The following is a 22,498-nucleotide window of genomic DNA, read 5'->3' as shown; positions in this document are numbered from 1 at the left end:
GGAAGCTTCTCTTGATGTGAAATAAAGTTGTCATGGTAGTATACACGTTAAAGGGGAAAAAACATGGATATTTGTAAAGTACATGGCCATTTCCTTTCTGGATAACTTGAAAGCAAAGACTACCAGACTAGCATGAAAGATGATTTCTAACTAGCTCAAAAAAAAAAAACAAATCTCTCGAGGGAGAGGAGTGAGAGAGGGAAAGACTAGGACCCAGGAAATCGATGAGAGAACAACTGATAGAGGTTGAGTGCCAAGTTTCGTTTTGTTCGGCTTGTTTGATCAATTTAATTAGGTATAAGATTCTATATATAACATCAGCAATGACGTGTGATATTAATGGCAAAAGGTTGGATTGTTGTGTAATCAAAGGACTTCATATATAGCGTTAAAATAAAAGCATAAGAATGGGCTGTGAAAGGTCCCGGAAAAAGACACGCATCGAACGTCTAACAGGACTGGCACGATAGGCTGTTGTGGATGCTTCCGCAACTGGCGAAGACGAAGAAACAGGAAAATTAAAAGCCACCCCCGTGGATAGCTGATATGTTGTCGTAAGCCTCCGATGATGGTCAAGCTTTGCAGCTGAAGCTACCTCCCTCTAATTCTCCGAGCCAGGCGTCACATAACTCGTATGAATCTATAATACTCGTATGAATCTATTTATTATTTGAAGGTTTTTTTCTCTGGGTGATCATGCTAGGCTTGCCAGGTTTTTCTGACCAAATTGCATGTGTGAAGAGAATCCCGAAATTTAAATTTCATGTGTTTCATACTCAGAATACTTGAAAAACTGGAAGTCTCGGAAGGGATCTAGAAAGACTCGTGAGCTAAATTTAAATACTAGAAGATTATTTCTAGGCACACAAAATGAGTGTACAAATAAACTAACCAAACATCCCATGTAAGACAATTTCAACCTAAGATTTATGATGTTTTTATAGATAAGGCTGATTATATATATAATTAAGATAATTTTTTAAGAAATCAGTGACGACTAAAATCTAATATCTCAAACTAGATGAGTTTTTCTTCTCATCTTCCGAACCAATTCCTTGAAGTCCTCGTACATTTATATAAAAAAAAAATAGAGCAGGGGCAAGAGAGAGAGAGAGAGAGAGAGAGAGCTAAAAAAAAATAATCATAAAGAGGATATACCAATGTCTCCGTTTTTACTGGGCCTGGGTAACCATCGGGCTCTGTTGCAACAGGCCCGTGAATCATTGTTGCTCTGCTAATAAAAAGGTGGGCTAAAACGGGCCTGTCTGGTTTGATCCAGCGAGGTAGGAGGGTTCTTGGACGGATGTACTCGCATGAGCATCTGTGATCAAGCAAGGAACACGCGCAGCCTTACGCGTCTCCAAAACAAACCTGATACAATTCTACTATTTTTAACGCTGTATGTATTTGCAAGTCTTCTTGAATAATCTCACCCATGCTCAAACACTGAATGCTAATTAGATCATAGAGATTTGGAATGGGATTAACAATTGAATTATTGAAAATCAAATAGCGTTGTGATGACCACCTGTCTACTGATACCTCTACCAGTGTTGATAAGCTAACTGACAACTCGTATTTTTTTTAGACAGTGATGACAATAGCTTAATTTTTTTTTTTTCATTTTTTTTTAAATATTTTTTTTCTCACTTCAAAATTAATTTTTTTATATATTTTTAAATTTTTTTTATGTGTTGATACTGAAGATAAACTTTAATATATATATATATATATATTTTAATATATTTCCAAGTAAAAAACATTTGAAAAACAACTACTACTACAATTCCAACAAACTCTTAAGGTCTGTTTGATTTTGGGTTTCGAAAGCGTTTTTGAAATAAAATTGAAAATCTTTTATTTTTTTAAAATATTTTGATGTGTTGATTTTTTTTAAAAATAAAAAAATATATTATTTTAATATATTTTTAGAAAATAACTACTACCATACTATCAATTACCCTGTCAATACAAGAGAACCTACCTTTATCTTGGAGTTAATAATGTGCAGTGATTATGGTGTTTAGAGAATGCTGTGCATGTAAAAAGAATAAAAATTGACTGAACCACGCTTTCACATCATTTTTAAAAGTGTGGTTAATTGTTTTTTAAGAATGTTTTTTATTTATAAATGTATTAAAATAATATTTTTTATTTTTTAAAAATTAATTTTGATTCTAGCATATTAAAAATAATAAAAAAACACAAAAAAAAATTCATTTTTTTTTCAAAAATATTTTTAAAATACAAAAAAAATAAGTCTTTTTAGTTGCAAGGACGGTGATTATACATGAGATACAAAGGACACAAAGTTAACGTGTAACAGTAAACTTCTTTTACATTTTGAGTGCATGAATCTAGCTTAAAGACCATGTTTAAAGAAATAGCAGAAATTGAAATCGAGGTAGGATATTATTAGAGAGTAATATAAATTATATATTTAAATTTTACCTAACAGTTTTAATTTGTAAGTTAAGGTGATTCTTTGACTTAATATTAGAGCCTTAATGAATCAAGGGGTCATAAGTTCAAATCTCACCATCCCTATATATTTGATAAAAACCCAAGCATAAAGTATTATGAGTTCGTACAAGTTTAAAGTTTAAAAAGCTTTTATCTTGAGGGGATGTATTATAAAATAATATAAATCATATCCTAGAACCTCACTTAAAAGTTTAAATTATTGTGCTAGGATGGTTCTTTGACAACCTAATAATATATAAATTTTACCCACAAAAGCTAGTTCTTATATTTTATTTTTTTTCACTCTATACACAAACCTCATCCATGATTACTTTTCTAGTATTAATTTTAATCAAATAAGTATTTTTTTTAAATCACAAACTATTTTTTTATTCTTAAATATATATATTTTAACTACAATAACAAAAATCACTACAATGTTAAATACACCCGAAATACATAATACTATCTTTAAATAATTAAATAAATTACAAAACCACTTGACGAGACAATCTTAGAAGAGTTTATCCTGAGATCTTTTGGTGCTGTGACAAATTTTGTTGTTTCTTCAATCATACAGAAAAAACCTATTTGACTAGTTAAGTTTTGTTTTTTTACAACAATCTATACATACATTACATTTTAAATATTGATTCTGTAGAAATTAAAATAATTTGTTTTTCATTAAAAAATATATACTTTTTATTTATTTTGTATATAAAATTCTATTTCAAAATATTATTAACAAAAACACATATTTTTTAAATTTAATTTTTTTAAATTACAATTTATTTTTTAACCATAAGCTACCAAATGCTAAACACAAAGTAAGTTTTTCATAACAACTACACATCCTCGAAAGTCCAAAACTGCGAAAAGTTCAAATCCTAAACACTACCCTATACTATTCTGAACACAAGGTGCTTCCATAACTCCATCCTTACCTGCCACCTGGCAAATCTTCGCCTGTCCGATGTAATCATACCCCCACGTGTCGCCCCGGATCTTTCCCAACTCCTCACCGAAAAATACAAGAAAAGAAAGAAAATCCAGACGACAACTAATTGCCAGAAATACCCTCATATATTCTTAACTTGTTTGATTTCGTGCCTACCTTTAACATCGAACATCACTCTTTTGGGTACAGTAGCAGCATATGCATGCATATATAAAACCCTTGCGGATCGGAGAGTAGAAACTCGAAGTTGACAGTGGAGATCGCGAATAAGACAAAGAAAGAAGGATGAAGATATTTGTTAAGACCCTGAAAGGCAGTACTTTTGACATCGAAGTTAAACCTGAAGACACGGTTCGCATTTTTTTTTTGCTATTCCAATTCAATACGCTTGGGTTTTTTTAATTGCGTTTGTCTTTCTGCTTATGTCCTGTAATCGAATTGCCTAATTGTAGAATTGAATTTAGATTCAAGATTGTGATTTTTCTTTATTTTAATTATGATTTTTTACGTGTATCAGTTGCTAGTTTAAATTTAAGCTGCTGTTTGAGCTAGTGTTTTTAGTAGTGACTCTGGGAATTTCGTGGACTGATGCTCCCATTGTGTGAATTTAGGTTTTCTTTCCATAGTTTATGTTGGAATTATACAATCTACGTTTTTTTAGTTTCTCCTAAAAAATAACTGACTGAACGCTTCTTTTTAGTGTTAAAACGAAGTGTGGGTCAATTGTATGAAGTGGTCCTATTTACTGAATCACTGATAACGTTATAATTTGATTTTTTTCCCTGTTTGTTCGGTTTTATTCCTACTATTTGGTTCGTCATATGTATTGCTGCTGTGTTCAGGTTGCTGATGTCAAAAAGAATATAGAAACAGCTCAAGGGGTAGCCGTTTATCCTGCTGAGCAGCAAATGCTTATTCACCAGGCGAAAGTTCTTAAAGATAACACCACTTTGGATGAAAATAAAATTGTTGAAAATAGTTTTGTTGTTATCATGTTATCGAAGGTGAGATTTGTTTCTCTTGTGCTCTCTTTTGAATCCTGTTCTCTCCACATTTAATCTGAACTTGCAAGACATGCACACACAACGCCAGCAAAGTACTTACCGTGTTTTTACTTGTAGATTGATTTTTAGCTCGGAGAATAGCCATGGATCTTGTTATGTTGTACTCCTGCGTAAAACTATTTGTTTCATGCGTGCATTGTCCATGCTTTATATTACAGCGAGTGGTTTAGAGTATTTTTGCTTTGTCAACGCTTTCCTTTTGCTACATTCTCCAAATATCATTGATCAGTGTTATATTGTGATGTTTATATTTTCAGGTTTCTTACTTGGTCTTGTTCTAATTGTTTGCTTTAAAAATATTAGACTAAGAGCTCATCCAGTGATGGTTCAACTGTACCAACTGCCCCTACCACTAAGGTAACAACATTGCAGTTGTTGTTTGTGATGCTTTTGCAACTTGTACCAAACAGCTTGAAGTACGAGGGCTTAAATAGCTCAATCGCTGCTGTGAAAAGCCCTTGTCAATTCATATATAAAGTTGCTACAGGCACACTGGTCATAATATTTTATTGGTCTCAATTAGAAATATTTGTTAGTAAAAGGCTCCCTTCTACCACTCTATTCACTGTCTTGAATTAAACTGGTGCTTATGCAGGCACCCACAACAAGTACCCCGGCATCAACAACAGCACCTCAAGCTCCCACATTGACCTCTGCACCGTGAGTCTAAGGGCTCCATGCCATTGCTGTCTGCAAAGTTGATGTCTTCTCTAAGATATCAATGTCTTGCATTCTGTTGTCTGCTCATTTTTATATGTTCTTCCTTAACAGGCCAGCATCTGCTCCTGCGCCTGCTCCTGCTCTGGTTTCTTCAGTTGCTGCTGCGTACATATTCTATTCCATCTTTAGTTAGTGGTTTGTCTTGTTTGAACCATGCAACGTGCCTTCAATCCTTTTGTTCTCCTTCGAGACCTCTCTCCCATTTTATCTCTTCAACACAGTTTCCTTTTTTTTTTTTTTTTTTTTTCTTTTGAAAGTTTGGCATTATTTGTCAAATCAGGTCAGACTATGTTTATGGCCAAGCGGCATCTAGTCTGGTCGCGGGAAATAACTTGGAGGTAGCAGTCCAGCAAATTCTTGACATGGGTGGAGGGACTTGGGATAGAGATACTGTTGTTCGTGCTCTTCGGGCTGCTTACAATAATCCAGAGAGAGCCATTGAATATTTATATTCTGTAAGTTATCTATTTATGAGATTCTTTATAAAAAAAATTCACTGAGGAGGGATAGTGGATTTATTATTTTCTTATTGGAGAATATATTGAACCATTGCTGGCTGATCATTCTTGAAAGTGCTTGGTGGGTTCTGCTTGTGCTACAAGAAGATTCAGGAGTGGGCCTAATATTGCCCTGAAGAATAGTTTGGAGCATGTTCATGCGATATTTATTTTACTGAAGGATATAAATAAAGAACTATATATGTAGATTATGTAAGTTAATTGCACGTATTCTTGCCAATGAAGAACTTAATGTGCGATATATTTGACGATGCTCTCTAGATCTAATTATATGAATTGCGACGTGTTCCATTGCATGATATCTTAGAAGAAAGGAGCTGCTTGGACTTGTATGACTTAAACTCCTCTTTGGAATAATTTTGAATTTTCAGGAAGTGATTGAGCAGCAGTTGTTAATAAGAACAATTATTTGTTGTTGATTTCTTTCTGAAATTCCTGTTGATCCACTTTTTTTCTGTCCAGTCTTCATTGCTTTTGCTCAAACATCCAAGCCAAGGAGGGTCTCTTAAGTATGCCATTTATGTGTTCTTTTAAACATTCTGCATATTTGGAGTGCTCCCTTATCTTTGTGTGTGTAATTTTCATTTTGTTGTATCCAACTTTGGTAATTGCAAATAACAGGGTATCCCAGAACAAGCAGAAGTTCCACCAGTGGCTCAAATCCCTATAGGTGGGCAAGCTCCTGCAGCCCAGCCCCAGCAACATCCAACACAAACTGCTGCGGTTCCTTCTGGTGGACCAAATGCAAATCCTTTAGATCTTTTCCCACAGGTAGTTGTTATGTAACCAATAACTGGTCAATTATGTGAGATTTTCTTGGTGTTTTGACTCTAAAAGTGATATTTTTTCCCCGCTGATAGGGCCTTCCCTACATGGGTTCAGGTGCTGGTGGAGCAGGAACTCTTGATTTTTTGCGGAACAGTCAACAGGTCTCTCTTTCTCCTCTATATCTGTTTCTTACTGATGCATAACCGATGGCAATGAAATTTTATCCTGTGATTATTGCCAGTTCCAAGCTTTGCGAGCTATGGTGCAGGCTAACCCGCAGATACTGCAGGTTCTTTTCTTACCTCCTCTTGTTGTTTAATTTTCCCTCTTACTAGGTTGTGTGTTAATTCCTTCTGTTTGTCAGCCTACGCTTCAAGAGCTGGGAAAACAAAATCCTCACTTAATGAGGCTTATTCAAGAGCACCGTGATGATTTTCTCCGCTTGATCAATGAACCTGTTGAAAGTGGAGAGGGGTAAGATTATTATTTTTGTTCTTTCCATACTAGTTATGCTATTTTGTTTTGCTAATTTGTTTTTCATATGCCTATAGGAATGTGTTGGGCCAGCTTGCTGCAGCAATGCCACAAGCTATAACAGTCACTCCTGAGGAGCACGAGGCAATAGAACGTGTAAGTTCTGCATCAATTTTACAGCAACTTTAATCTTGTGAACCATGCTTTTTAAGATTTTAATGACTTTACCTTTAAACTGTTTTTTTTTTTTTTTATTTTCATTAAATTATGTCTAGTTTTTAAAGTTGTGTGGATGCATTTGTCTGCCTGAATGATTATTAATAACCTTTTTTTGACATCGGTACCATTTCAGCTTGAAGCAATGGGTTTTGATCGTTCACTTGTATTGGAGGTATTCTTTGCCTGCAACAAGAACGAGGAGCTGGCTGCCAACTACCTCTTAGATCACATGCATGAGTTTTGAGGATTGATTTTGGTGGAAGTGGAGTCAATCCTTATGTCCTCTGGAAAAATGTTTCTTTTTATTCACCATTTTAACCCTTTTATATATTCCCCCAACTTTATTTTAATATCAAGTTTGGAGCTCTATGATGTGAAGTTTCTGGACAGGAACAAGATGTAACGTCCCTGCCCTGCTCTCTCCTTGGTTAGGTTCTTACATCTATATACATGGTTGTCTTGGTAAATTTGAAAGGGGGCGAGCTATCACTTTTATAATCTGTGTACATCGATCTTGAATTGGAGTTTCTGAAGCAAGCTTCTTCAAAGGTGCCTGCTATTATTTATTGAAAGCTCCAACCGGAAATTAGAGTCATACTTCAGGTTAGTTGGCTCACAAACGGACTTTCTGAGATGATATTTATAATATATTTGGTGGGGTGCCTTACACAGCAGAAGAGAAGATAAGCCCACCGTATTTCTAGCTTCCAAGACAAGATTCTTTAAGAGGTGGACATTTCCTTCGGGGCGCCATTTGAAGCTTCATCTCAGTACGTATCATCAATTTATTATGCATGATGAGTCGAGTTGAAGGTCCCAATACTGCAGTGTCCTTGGTAGAAAGAACCACACAGAAAGAGGAGCGTTCCCTCCCAGGTTTTCGGCTTCTGATACGGTATTAAGCATTCATGGGGTATTTGAGGGCATCCACGGACATGGTCTATTCTTTTGGTGTCTCTCTAATGCATAAGGTGAACACTAGCTCTCGGCCGAGTGAAATAAATTGGTATTTTTAGGAGATTTTCTAGTAGATGCAGTGATAGCAATGTTTTGAATAGCTCCACACGTTATTGGATAAATACCCGTTTTTTTATGGGTTATACTCTCAGGTAAAAGTTTGTGCATTGAATTATATTATGGATTTGGTATTGTTTTCATATCTTTTACACAACATATATATTTATGTGTTGGCTTTATTCAAGCTATTTCAAGGAAGGTAGCATGTAAGTAAACCTCCGATCCGATGACCATGAAAAACGAAAGCCTTTCTTTTCTAAATAATGTTACGTGAACCTTCAAAGTGCAAGACAAATAAGATGATTCTCTCATAAGAACAAAATCAACCAAGACCTGGGAATTGTCCAGTTAATGAAGGCAAAGCAAATGTCTTTGATGCCTTAGATCATTGGTTGCAGTACATTCAAGTTTGTTAAAGAACACCTTATAATAATTATTTTATGGCCAATTAATTGCCCAAACACATTGTATGATTCTCTCATTAATTATTTGAATGTTTTATAAAAATTACATATAAGTTGTTGTTAGATGATTGTTTTATAAAAATAAGATAACACATCTATTGAATAAAAAATTAGATGTGAAATTGAGATTTTTTAGCAGATACATTGTTGAAATGATCGGGCTGAGTTTTATAATAGACCGGTTTTAGATTGAAGTTTTTTATCACATATTTTTATATGTAAAAATTAATATTTTAATTTAGTCGTAATGGTTTATTTTATTCTGGAAAATTCTCATTAGTATAGAATAATAATTAAAATTTCTTTCTAGATAATCTATTACTTTTAGATATAAAAACAAACAGGTTAAGGTTAAAGTGATAAAAATTGACACTTGTCTGAGAAGGTAGACATTGTGGTGGAAAATGACATGTCGGTCGGGTCGTTGATTGGCAAACAAAACCGTCTCACCTGTTTCCTATCTGTTCAGGACTTCGGAAACTTCTGATGGAATTGGAATCCCAAACACCATTCTTGGAATTTTCTTTTCCCCGTTAAAGACTCCGAGGTCCCTTGACTGAAACTTCCCAGCACGGTACCTTCCCATAAATGAAAAATAAAATTCCTAAAACCAAGTTTGTCGAAAAAAGGAGGGAAAAAATTAAGAGCTCGAGGGCCCATTAGGCTTTTGAAGGGGCCATCTTCAGTCTACTTTTTACCTATAACATAAACCCTTCAAGTTTTAGCTACAAGAAGACCATGGGCTGATAGCCCAATAAAACAATATTTATCCAGAGCAGAGAAGAGCCAACTTCTGACGGACCTTAACCTTGCAAGAAAAAACAGAGCCTCAACGGCCCAAGAAAGAAAGAGATTTGAATCATCACAGCATGATTCTTCATGATCTCTCGATTCTCTCCTGCTAAAATAGAATTTTTATTATTACTATTATTTTTTTTTTTCCTTGGGCAGACCGCAACTCAAGCAGAACCTTCCCAGTTTCTCAAGCCACTGGCCTCACAATTCCACGCTTTTATTCCCTTTCCAAATGACAAAACAGAACGAGTGAGAGAGAACCAGCAAAGAAACCTCACGCAACTTTCATTTATGTCGTCGCTTATTATTCCAATTCTCCTTTAGTTTTCAACGAAAAAACTTTCTCGTTCAACTCTTGACAAATTCAAAGGGCAAAATAACACCGTGTGAAAGAATAAGAATCGATCATTTATAAAAGGAAACCCACCACCATCAACAATGATGCCTCCTCCACCACGCCCTTCCACAACATTATACAACCAACAACAACAAGAAGAACAAGACGACGTTGTTGTTGAAGAGGAGGCTACGGAAGCCAACATGATGACAACGACAAAAACACCCCCTTATCGGAGATTGTAGAGGCGTTTGAGGAGCTAGCAAAATCTCTGAATTCTCGGAGGATCAGAAATTCAGACAAAGGAGCTGGAGGAGAGCTTAGATTGGACGCTTTCTCTAAAACATGTTCTTTGGTCTCTGTTCTTTTCAGCTGCCTCGGTCTTGCCTTTCGATTCGCCGAGTCCGAGTACGTTGCCAAGGTTCTTCCATTCTCCTTCTTTTCTCTCCTAAAATCTTTCGTTTCTTTTTTTTTTCCTTTTTTTTTTAAATATTTACTTTATTTAATCTCTTTCTTTTGCCTGACACTTGATGCATAAATTCAGGTGCGTGATCTCGTGGAAGCATCGAAGGAGTATAACACTTTACAAACTATACTCGATCTAGATGTTGCAAATGGCACAGTAAGAACATCAGGCAGTCATTCACGTAATTTACGTCGAGTCAGGCAGGGTCTTGACCTTATCAGGGCTTTGTTTGAACAGTTTCTGTCTACAAAGTACGTCCATCCCCTTTCAATTTCCCTTTTTTTTCCCACATCCATAGCATGTTTTTCTGGTAAAATGGATTAATTAGTTATTTTGCGTTAATGCTTTATGCAAAGGATTGAATCGCATGTCATGTGTCAGCAGTTTAATATTTCCTAGGGCTCTGCGTTTGTGCATTCTAACATTTAGGCTGTTACTTTTATAGTGATTACTCTTTAAGAGAAGCAGCAACAACGGCTTATTCACAAGTTTGTGCACCATACCATACATGGGCTGTCAGGACAGCGGTTTATGCTGGCATGTATACTCTTCCAACTAGGGACCAGCTTCTACTGAATCTCAATGAAACTGGTGAGTACATTTTAATTATCGTAAACCTCTGTATAGGCTAGGAACTTTAAGGGATATGATTGCGGTGATGGTTTAATTAGAAATATGAACCTTGAGGTTCCTTAAAATCTCTAGAATCTTTACATCGGGCAACATTTTCTTAAGGAAGGAAGGAAGTTTATGGACTAAATTTCGTGAATTTCTGTCTATTTGAAAACCAATGGGAATAGGGAATAAAGTAAGCTGTAGTCAGAATGTCTGTTTCCATGAATGTAGAGCAATGCATCCAATACAGGAAAGAGAAAGAGGGCAGTATCTAAATTTATATGTTATGCAACCCCTAAATTTTCAGTAAAATCTCATTTACTCGTAAAAGAGAGAGATTGGTTGTTTACTAAAAGTGCAGTTTCTCTTTCGAATAATTCAATCAACTTCGTTACCATTTATGACTATGTTGAATGCATATAAATTTGTATGGAGAACTGGAGAAGAGAGGAAGTATGTTTACTCTTCGGCTAGTCTCACTAAATAGATCCCATGGACTAAAGAATTGTTGGCATCTTAGTTTTCAGTTCATCCTATATCTTCAAATGGACAGGTAAAATTTTTGAAAGCAATCAATAAAAAAAAAACTATATGCTACCGAGTTGGAGAAGTTTGCATCGCGGTGCCCTTTTATGCTAAATGGCATTCTTCTATTTTCTTCACAAATGAGCTTTTTTATTGTAGCTTCAATTGAAAACATATTATCACTGAGATCGGTTGAATTCAAATTTTAGCCTCCATGGGGAGATCTAACTTCTGTTGTAATTTTGATGCAGAACATTCAGCAGAGAAGAACATGAGAAGGTATATCAATGCCTCACTTCCAGTCATCGAGTATATTGATAGGCTTTACATTTCCAGGAATATCCGCTTGGACTGGTAATTTTGACCTGTTACGGGAATGTCACCTAATGCAAGGGTTTTCTGACTTGGCTGCATTCCTATGGCAGCTATTTTGAGTCAGTCGTTCTGACTTACTCAGGCAGTTGCTAAGCATTCTCCGGTTGACAGCAGCTGTAGTCGATATCGATTTTTTAACGGAGAAAGAACATCACATCATTTGTAAATAAATAGCTGCCTCGAAACAATAATTTTATGTGCAGGGCAATGCGATGGCCAGTGCAACACGATCGTATTGTTGACGGAATGTCTGTTGGTTATTAATCACCAACAAAATCATATGATTATGTAATATCATAGTTAGCAATAGATCAAACACTAACTTGAATCCTTCAGCAATATGTTAGATTGTCTGGTGGCTTAACCTTGAACCACCATAAAATCGAGGGAAGGCTTTGTCAAGGATGTTAAGGACATGGTCGTAGGGAAGGCTTTGTCTTCGCTTGCGTTGTCTGGTGAATCAGAAAAGCTCAATGCAAATGACCTCTTGACTGGGATTCAGAACATGGCAAAAGACTTCTTAAGTTTCTGTCCAAGAGATGTAGTTCTGGTAGTGAGTGTGAATGTGAATCTTCTTTTCTCGAAGGGAAGAAATCTAGTAGTTCTGAAAGTCGTAATCATGAAAACTTATAATCCAAATTGCATGCATAGGCTACCTGTGGAACCAACCTCTGAATCACATTCAGGTTTTACCGTTTCTTTTTTCCAATTGTTGTTGTGGGGGGGAATGCTTAATTGTCTTGAGTATGCCTCATAACCAATCTGAAGGAACAAATTAACTCAGGATACCCACAGTTTATCCAAATTTATACCTCAAAAGATCGATGCAAATGCTACGTTTGTGGCAAAACATCACACCTGGCTTCTGTCTAAAACTTTCAACAACTAGCTTGTTATTTTCATCTTTAAAATTATACTCAACAGCATTTGTAATGAAATGCGTAGAAAATCACGACAAAAGGAAACTAAGGCACTGCAAAACCATCTTCCAGTGCCCAGTGTTCTGCTCAATGGACATGCCATCATCTCATCAAAGACCAAAGCATTTATAAGCCAAAATCAACAGCATTCTTTCTATAAAAATTCATCACAGCATTTATAATTTCAGGCTCTCTGGGTTCTCCACAATCCTAGCAAAGGTCTGAAGGAAGGCAGCCAAGTCAGCGCCATAGACGATTCGGTTATCGGCTGTCACATTCACCTGAAGAGAACCAAATAATTTAGTTGGAGTATCCTACAGAATCATTTGCTAGGAAGGAAATCTGAAAGGCACTTTCACTAAAAGCCATGGAGCTCTATTGTGTTTGATGTTTGACTTCATCGAACAACCAAATAGCAATATATTTCGATTTTCAAGAATATCAAATAACATATAACCTACAAAGGGAAAGCAAAGGGACCTAATAATCTCATCAGAAATAAGATATAGTAATCTATACGGAGGATAGGTGCCAGGGACCGTAAATAATCAGAGCAACATCAAAGCAGGGCTTTCGATCCCCTCCAGAGAGCACCCAAGCCTTTATTATATGACTTTTCCCTTGATATTTCCCCCCTTAAAGAAGATCCATTGACTTGCAAGAACAAACAGCTATTTATTGATAAGTATGATGTGAAGCTATTACCTTGATTCCAAGATGATAGAAAGCAAACTTAGTAAAAGGCTTAGAACACTTTGCTTGCCTTTCAAGTAAAAATCTAGTCGAAATATCATTTTCCAGTGACTATTGTTTCAACTAGCAACTGGTGAGTTTTTTCAAGAACAGTATTCCAAGAAAAAGAAACATTATGATCTCTAACACGCTATTCATGTAAATTGCTTCCTATGCCTATAATTTCAAAATTAATTCTATTTTGCATACTCTGATGATATAGTCACAAAATAATTTCAAAGAGACAACAAGGCCAGCCGTTTGAACATGTGGCAGCCATACAGGTATTGCATAATCCCCAAGGAAGATTGAAACTAAATAATTATGAAAAAAGGGTCACTTAAAATCATTTAACAAACCCAATGCCCCAGCTCCTCTGTGCACAAACTCGGACAGACCCCATGGGAAAATAGATATATCGACCACAAAAAAGAAGATTGAGAAACTTTCCAATGCACTTTAAGTGGAAAAAAGTGGATTCCTTCTTGTAAGATAATTCAAAGATGTAAGAAAAATGTTCTGCTGTGATCTACAATTTTGTCATCCGTTTGTTTGTTTTCAGACAGAAACTTATAAGAGAATGGAAATCGCACTCACCAGCATTTTATTTTTAACGCTGAAAAATCCATCTTTATCAGCCAACACAGTTGGTTTTGATGCTCCAACAGCCATGATAGCCCCCTGAACATTGTTTCCAATTTTTTAGCAAATCTCTAAAAACATCAGGAGGGAGTTCCCCAACTAACAGAAATAAAAAGCCTACCCATCACCACTCACGTGGCCTGGAGGAAGGATGGCATCAAATCTGTATACTCCAAACATTCCTAAATTGGATACAGTGAAAGTCCCTGCGTACATACAGAGTTAGAATTATTGCTCCAAAAAGATTTTTAACCCGGATTCAAGCCCTTAATAGGGTAAGGAGAGACACAGATAGGAGAAATAACTCATATGATAAAAACCTGAATTATACTCGTGGGGCTGGAGTTGTTTTGCTCGGGCCTTCACCACCAACTCTTTCCATTTTTTAGATAACAAGTACAGATCCAACTACAACAACAAAGCATTTTACCCATTTTAACTGAGAATTGTCATGTGCCAGAAACCGATACAAAATCAATCATCCATGAATAAAAAGAAAATCATAATATCATATGCATTTAATAATCAGACTACCTTATCAGCGTCCTGAAGAACAGGGGTTATCAACCCACCATTGATTGCCACTGCCACTGCAATGTTAATGTTACTGTTGTACGTGAAGCTCTTGCCATCTTTACAGCTTGCAGATGCTGAACAAGTGCCATCGCTGCAGCTTTTGCCAACAATGCAGTCATTGTCACACTCACACCCTTGGGTTTAACCTGAAAATAACCATAAACTCACACATTTCAGATCATCAAAAGCCAAATTCAGTAAAATTATCGTTCCAGACAAAATTAACAAAATGATTTTACCGTGTCGTGAAATGCATCAAGAGCATCAGTTATCACTAGATACCCGACCCTAAAAGTAGGAACGGAAAGACTCTCCACCATATTTTTTGAAACAGCCGCTTGCATTGTCGTGAATGGCACAATATTTGACCCCGGTAGAGGAGGAGGTACTGAAGAACTCGCTGCAGCCTTAACCGTGGCAGCAAGACTCTTACTCGGCTTCGAAACAGCAATCCCTGCAGCTGCCTCCACGTCAGCAGGAGTAACCCTCCCATACGGGCCCGTTCGAACCACTTTATTAATATCCACCTAATGCTGCTTCGCCAATTTCTTCGCAAACGGGGTCACAGTAGTCTTCCTCGGCCCCTCAGGTGCAGCCGGTGGGTGCGAGATTGCAGGAGCAGGAGTGGAAGTGGGCGGAGGAGGAGGAGTGGGAGTAACATTTTCTGCTAAAGGTGGAGTTGAACCACTTGCTTTCGAGGCAGCTTTCGCCTTGGCTTCCGCAATTTCCTCTTCAGTTTCAGCTAAAAGTCCAATTGGAACGCCAACAGGAGCGGTTTCGCCCTCGGGGACTACGATTGCGGCGAGAATGCCATCGTAGAAGGTCTTGACATCCATGTCGGCTTTATCAGATTCGACGACTACGACGCTTTCGCCTTTGGAGAGAAGGTCGCCTTCGGATTTAATCCAGGAGACGATCTTTCCCTCCGTCATGGTAGAGCTGAGAGCAGGCATGAAGATCTCACGGATCTTGGCATTGACTCTCAAGGAATTGGGATTTGTTTTGCGTTGGGAGAGAGTAGAGGGGAGGGGATGGAGGGAAGGGGAGAGGGAGGAGGAGAAGTTGTTTATTGGGGTTTTGGAGAGGAATGGAGTGGAAGCCATCTGGTGGACTGAGAGAGATTGGATAGTGTGTGTTAATGGAAAAGAGATGAAAACGAAATGAAGGAAAATAGTGGAAGAAGGAAAGAGGAGGAACTAGAGAGGGGGGGGGGGGGGGAGATGACGAGGTGATGAAGTTGGTTGGATGGAGGATTTGAGCTACAAGACAGCAACGCCAGCCCCCTACTGTGTTTACATCGCCCCCGAGCTTTTTTCCCCTTTGATTTTATTGAAGGAGACGCTGGATTGTATGGAGAATGCTTGTAATGTGATCTTATTTTCTATTTTTCCCGGTGGTAGCTTTGTCTGTATAGTAACAAACCAGCAGGCAAGCATCACCCGCCGCATGCTCTGGGAACTACTCCTGGAATGTGGTTCTAATTTTTTATTGATTATTAATATAATTAAATATTAAAATTAAAGTCGGTCAAAATTAGGTGGATTTTTAATGATTAAGTGATGATCAATTTAAAATCTAACAAATTAAAATTCTTAAAGTTTCAAAAATTCAAAAAACTCCGTCGTTTTATTTGAAAAAACTAATTCAATGGTTGGTTTTTCCAATTAACCCTGGAGTTAGATGGCTCCATGGATTTTCAAATAAAGTTTTGGCAATGGCATGGATGAGGGAAAGGGTAATGTTTAGTTCCAATAATAAATTTCTGATCAAATGAACGAACTACTTATATTTTCATTATTTTTTTCAATCACACACGTGGTTGTGAGTGCATGAGAATTTATCTTTAAAATACAATATATTATTTTTTTCATAAATAACAGCAATTGGAATTTGTATTTTAGATTAACATTCATCTAGAATTGGAAACTTCTCAATTTACCACAGGTTTGAAAAACTCGCTGAACATGTTTTTCATGACATTCTTCGTGAATTGTACGGTATATTTTTCATTAAAAAAATATTTTAAAATTAAAATCATAGACAAATTAAAGTTTTTTGAGGAATTTTTTTAACAATGATAATTTTTTTACTGTTAATAATACCATGAAAAAATTAAGTAAATTATTTTATGCTGTTAAATAAAATTTTTAACTTTAAGACATATTTAGTGTAATGATAGAATCATCGAGTCGCTAAATTTTAAGATTTATTTACTTAAGATTAATTTTTAAAATTTTAAATTATTTTAGTGTCATACATCAAAAATTAATTTTATAAAAAATAAAAATATTTTAATATATTTAAAAAAAATACTTTAAAACAAAATCTCTTCATTTCCCAGATACCCCTCAACTCTTAAAACAAAGCAATCCAATCAGGCGAAGTCTAGGATTTAGCCCAATGCAAAGAGGCCGTATCATGGAATATTAGATCTGTGAGCTTGGGCCCAGCAGCAGCCATGACAACGAGTCGAGATCAAACAGGAACATATTTCGGGCCATGCTTGGGTTGGTTGCATTTTGATAATAAACCCAGAAGGTACACACCCGCACACAAGTTAGTGCACAAGGAGCCCAAACCATTTTTTTCAAAAAGAAGAACTCTTCTCGTGACAATGAAAAAGGTTATCTTTGATCAGGTCTTAGCAAGTCATACACGTTAACGTTCAAATTAAACGTTTCTTAAAAAACATATATTTTGAATTGACGCATCCATCTAAAGTATTTTTATCTCTCAAGATTTAAAATTTTAAATTATGATGGAGGACAGTATCTATTCATCAATCAATTTGAACTTCCACATAACACGTAGCGTGTTTAGATCCGGTAGCCCCTTATAGATTCCTGGTGTGTTTAAGTTCGGGCATATATCTGGATTTATTTTTATCTCTTCTGGGCATGGATTGTCACTCCCGAACCTCGTGTATTTGAGTTTAGACAATGTGTTGGAACTCACTTTCAACTCTAAAAGACTTAAACACTATGCTCGAGGCCAATATTTGTTATTAAATTTTTCCAAGAGTCCACACAGTTTTCTTATTGTTTTATACTAATTAAATACTTATTATTTCAAGTATAATACAATTCAAAATATCACAATAATAAAACTACACTCAAGATTTTTATTTTCAACTCGTGAACTATAAATATACTATGAGACTTTCAAAGTAAAGATTCACAATTTCTTCATTCTATATTATATGTGTATTTGTATAACATTTTTTCTTAAATATTATTGCATTTTTTTATATAAAATTACTAATTTTATTATTGAAAAATCCTCTTATTTACCCAAAAAAATATATTTTACACGGTACCAACTGGGCCAACTAACTTACCATATATCATGTATTATGAATTACAAATTATTTGACTTTTAATACGAAGTCATTAAATATATTAACCATGAAAAATAAAACAAATTATTTAAATTAAAAAATCAACTAATTATCTATCACATTAATCTTAAAAAATCACGACGCGTCAAGTACCATACAAATTGGATCAAGGCATCGTGTGTTTTTCTGTTTCCCTGGTAGTTGGTTACCTATCATGAAATTTTGCCATGTATATACATGTAGCTCTCGTTCCCTCGCAGTGAATTTGCAAAACTAAACTCGTTCATAACCCTTTTTGCTAGGTCAAAACAACAAATAAAAATAAAATCTAAAAACTCAGAATCAAATAAAATAAAATAAAAACTTTTGTAAACCCGATCTAAGTTTTTTAAAACATTAGAGTTCCCAGCCATTCCAGTGTAACTCTGTTTTCAGGAAGAAACCACTGGCACCACGGTTGATGTTTCTTAATAAGCGAGAATGTGATTGGCTGAGAACTTTTTTTTTTTTTTGTGTGATTTTCTCTCTCATATTCCTGGTGACTCATGAAACTCCTGTGGAAATGAAGATTAGGATTTGAATGTAGAGACATAAAAATACATGAACTAAATTGTTAAAAATAAAACTTCAAATACCAGGATTTGATTTTAAAAAATCCATTTAATCAACAACGACATTCATAGTGTGATTGAGTTCAGGCAAGCATTAAAACCACGGTTATTAAACCCGGTTTGGCTTGATAGGTCGATCCAATAACTGAACAGTCCAGGTTTGTTAAAATATCAGCTGGTGCAATAATCCAACAAAACTCAATCAACTCGACAAGTCGTTCCGTGACTCCGGATGAGACCCAATATTTTTTTTTTCAAATGTAGGTTTTCTCTTATACCTCTTTTTTTATTATTTTTTTTGTTGATTATTAACAATTTTTAAAGTTTATTATATAAATATTAGAAAAATATTTTTTTTTTCAATATGAGATTTGAAACCCTTTAATATATATACTTTATATTCTCAATAAAAAAGTTATTTTTTCAATGTGGTATTTTAAACCCTTTCGTATATATACTCTATGTTTACAAAAAAAAAAAGTTATGTTTTTTTAATATGGGATTTAAAACCTTATAGTATATATTATCTATATTTCCAATAAAAAAATTTATTTTTTTTAATGTGAAATTTGAAATCCTTTAGTATATATAATCTATGTTAAAAAAAAAAAGTTATTTTTTCAACGTGGGATTTAAAATTTTTTTGTATATATGTTCCATATTCATAAAAAAAAAAATTTATGTATTTTCAATGTAGGATGAAAAAAATTTTGGTTTAAATACTTCAATTTAAAATAATAATATAATATCTTTTAAATGTGAGATTTAAAGCACTTTAATATATATACTCTATATTCACAATAAATAAGTTATATTTTTTCAGTGTAGCTTTTTAAAATATTCTTTTAAACTTTATTATTTATAATATGCATAGTCTATATTCACACGGATTTATTTTTTAAAAAAATTTATATGAAATATTAAAACTATGATTATTTAAAAAAATTTATAGATTGACCCATAAAACTGAAAACTCGATTTCTTAGTTAAGTCAATCCTCAAATCAGATTTGATAACTATGATGAAACACTATTTTCATCCAATATTTCTTACTAATTTATATGTACATGCCATGTTGCGGTGGGATCTATATCTTTTTAGACGTAAAAAAATGTATATGTCTTGATAAAATTTGTTAAGATTGTCCTTAAATCTAAAAATACAATCATTCTGTATTCTTTCCATTAAAATAAAAAATTTTATAAACATGTCTCTTATCTTATCTTAATAATTACAATATTTTTATTTTAAATTATTTTTTTAAAAAATCACAATTATTGAATCAAGTTAACAAAACATATAAATAACATATCCATGTTGTGTGATTGAAAGCTAGAAAAATAACAAATATGATAAAATCATGTTCAAAATATATTTTAAAATTTTAATCACAAAAAACAATTTTAATCAAATTTTTATACACAACTTATTATTATTATATTTTTAATATCAAATATAAAATAATTTAAAAAAATTTAAAATAAGAGTTTATATTAGTATTTAAGAGTCATGTTAAAATTAAAGAGTAAATGGATAAAATAATTTTTTTTAGAACGAAAAAAAAAAATAAAAAAAAAACTAGCAAAGGGTTAGATTCATCACCTAGCTAGCTCCTGACAGGCAGTAAATGGGCTTGGAGGCCAGGCTCACTCATCTAATTTATATATATTTTTTTAAGGGCACGGACGAGCCACGCTTTTTTTAAAAAAAAAAAAATAAACAAACATGACAAAAACATTTCTGGAAACAATTGTGCGCCTTTACTATTAAACTCGTAACATCTGGCTTCCACTCGAAACAAATGATAAAAAGATGTTTGAGAGGTATAGTTGTATTTTATTTTAAAGTGTTTTTTATTTTGAAATATATTAAAATAATATATTTTTTATTTTTTAAAAATTATTTTTACATTAATACATTAAAATAATTTTAAAAAATAAAAATAAAATAATTTAAAATAAAAAATAAATTTTTTTTAAAAACACAAAAACCATCAGGTGAAATCTGAATTTATTAGCAACTGAGTACGGAAATATATTAAGGTGTTTCTTTGTCAGACTTGTAAAATGACTAGGCCTATTAAAAAACTCTAAAATGTGTTTTTTTTTTGGTAGTTTTTTTTTTTTTTTTCAGCAGTCATTGTTTTTGTTTTTTTTTTTTTTTTACCCATGTTTTTTTTTGCAGCAATTTTTTTTTTTTTACCCAAAATTGATTTCTTTTTCTTTTTTTTAAAAAATTTTTTTGTTTCAAAATTATATTTACTATTTTTTTTTTAATATTGAGCTGGTTGAAAATGTAACTATATAGTTTTTTTTTCTTTAAAACATTGTGGATTGCTATAATGTTCTCATACATTGTTTTTTTTTTCTTTTTATGATTTCTTTATTTTTTTTTTTTCAAAATGGTCTTTGTATATTTTATTTTTTATATATATTAAGTTGGTTGAAAATTTAACTTTGTAGTTTTTTTTTTAAAAAAAAAACAATATAGATTGCTATAGTATTTCCCCACATGTTTTTTTTTTTAAATTATCCTTATCAAATTTATTTTTTCAATATTAGCTAGCTGATAATCTAGTTTTAGCTTTCCCCACATGTTTTTTTTTATTTGTTTTGTTTTTAAAATTGTCATTTTTTACGTATTTCCTTTTTTTTTCCAGATTATTTTTGTTGATTTTATTTTTTTACTATTGAGCTGGTTGAAAATTTAGTTTTTTTTATTTTTTTTTTAAAACACTATAGCTTTCCCCACGTGTTTTTTTTCCGCTTTTGTTTCCTTTTTTTTACATGTTTTTTTTTTCATTTATTTTACCCAAAATTGACTTTTTTTTAAAATAGTATTTTTTTTCTTTAAAACACTATAGCTTTCCCCACTTGTTATTTTTTTTTCACTTTTGTTTTTTTTTTTACATGTTTTTTTTTCATTTCTTTTACCCAAAATTGACTTTTTTTTTTTTAAAAAAAAAATAGCCTTTGTTGGTTTTTTTTTATATATTGAGCTAATTGAGAACTTAGCTTTGTATTTTTTTTCAAAAAAAAAAAAACCTATGGATTACTACAGTGTTTTCCTTATATGGTTTTTGTTTGGCTGTAGTGTTTTCCCCACATGTTGTTTTTTTTAAAATTATCTTTGTCAAATTTATTTTTTTAATATTGAGTTGGTTGAGAATTTAACTTTAGCTTTAACTTTCCCCAAGTTTTTTTTTTTTCGTTTTTCTAAATTTTCCCCATGTTTTTTCATTATAATTATAATTATATTGTATTATATTATATTATATTATATAACTATTTTTTTCTTTTTTTTTTCTTTTTAGTTTTTTTTAATGAATTTTTTTTATTTAATTCAGTTTGTTAATGTTTGATGGGTTAACCTATTTGACATGTTTTTTTTTTATTTAGTTTAGTTCGTTAAAATTAATTTTTTTTCTATTTAATTGTTAGATTTTCATACTTTTATGACACGTATCTCGGGCTTGACGAGTTAACTTAGTTTAATTAGTTAACCCGGTTAATTCTGGGTAAACCTGTCATTTTTTTTTCTATTTAGTTATCAAATTTTTATGATGCGAATCGCAGGTTTTACAGGATAACCTGGTTTAAAGGGTTAACCCAAGTAATTCAATTTTTTTTTCTTTTTCTTCATTGGTTTTTTCCTTTTTGTTGATTTTTTTCTTTGTTTTTTTTAATTAATCCATTTAATTATCACACTTTTTATGACACGATCTTATAGCCAGACCCACATCCAATATTCTTGGGTCCAGTGTTGAGTCAGGCTCACTTAGACTTGGGTCATGAAGTTTAATTTTATTATTAATATTATAAATATTACTTTTTAGGCCAGTCGTTATAGCCAAACTTAAGATTTTGGGTATAACTTTTACAAAAAAACTCAAAATTTTTAAA

At 33.4% G+C, this 22,498-nt stretch overlaps 2 protein-coding genes and 1 pseudogene across 3 annotated transcripts; 2 read left to right on the top strand and 1 right to left on the bottom strand.

Moving 5' to 3' along the window:
• Positions 1 to 3,345: 3,345 nt before the first annotated feature.
• LOC118039934 (ubiquitin receptor RAD23d) lies at positions 3,346 to 8,341 on the top strand. Of its 2 annotated transcripts, XM_035046766.2 has the most exons (12): positions 3,346 to 3,772; positions 4,264 to 4,425; positions 4,789 to 4,842; positions 5,081 to 5,145; positions 5,257 to 5,310; positions 5,486 to 5,660; positions 6,345 to 6,494; positions 6,584 to 6,652; positions 6,733 to 6,780; positions 6,856 to 6,965; positions 7,043 to 7,121; positions 7,318 to 8,341. In XM_035046766.2, the coding sequence occupies exons 1-12, from the start codon at positions 3,707 to 3,709 to the stop codon at positions 7,426 to 7,428; spliced, it is 1,143 nt and encodes a 380-aa protein (XP_034902657.1). In that variant the 5' UTR covers positions 3,346 to 3,706; the 3' UTR covers positions 7,429 to 8,341. The 2 variants fall into 2 exon arrangements, with proteins under 2 accessions (XP_034902657.1, XP_034902658.1); XM_035046767.2 differs by lacking the exon at positions 5,257 to 5,310 and having other exon boundaries at positions 3,348 to 3,772.
• Positions 8,342 to 9,671: 1,330 nt separating this feature from the next.
• On the top strand, positions 9,672 to 12,302 carry LOC118039936 (ACD11 homolog protein). Its single transcript, XM_035046768.2, is given in 5 exon segments — positions 9,672 to 10,016; positions 10,019 to 10,218; positions 10,342 to 10,514; positions 10,709 to 10,854; positions 11,655 to 12,302. Coding segments are annotated over 5 exon segments (744 nt in total). The 5' UTR covers positions 9,672 to 9,898; the 3' UTR covers positions 11,762 to 12,302.
• A 352-nt stretch (positions 12,303 to 12,654) lies between these two features.
• On the bottom strand, positions 12,655 to 16,107 carry LOC118039935 (dihydrolipoyllysine-residue acetyltransferase component 4 of pyruvate dehydrogenase complex, chloroplastic-like; annotated as a pseudogene).
• Between the last annotated feature and the right edge of the window lie 6,391 nt (positions 16,108 to 22,498).

This window comes from Populus alba, chromosome 8 (genome assembly GCF_005239225.2).
Source record: "Populus alba chromosome 8, ASM523922v2, whole genome shotgun sequence".
Taxonomy (NCBI): domain Eukaryota; kingdom Viridiplantae; phylum Streptophyta; class Magnoliopsida; order Malpighiales; family Salicaceae; genus Populus; species Populus alba.
This window is presented reverse-complemented; position numbering and strand designations above follow the sequence as displayed.

What these genes read in the sequence shown, in the direction of transcription:
- LOC118039934 (XM_035046766.2), top strand. Translation starts at nt 3,707, where the DNA reads ATGAAGATATTTGTTAAGACCCTGAAAGGCAGTACTTTTGACATCGAA. An exon ending in CAACTGCCCCTACCACTAAG is followed by an intron (nt 4,843 to 5,080) that starts GTAACAACATTG and finishes GTGCTTATGCAG; the next exon opens with GCACCCACAACAAGTACCCC. An exon ending in GTTTCTTCAGTTGCTGCTGC is followed by an intron (nt 5,311 to 5,485) that starts GTACATATTCTA and finishes TTGTCAAATCAG; the next exon opens with GTCAGACTATGTTTATGGCC.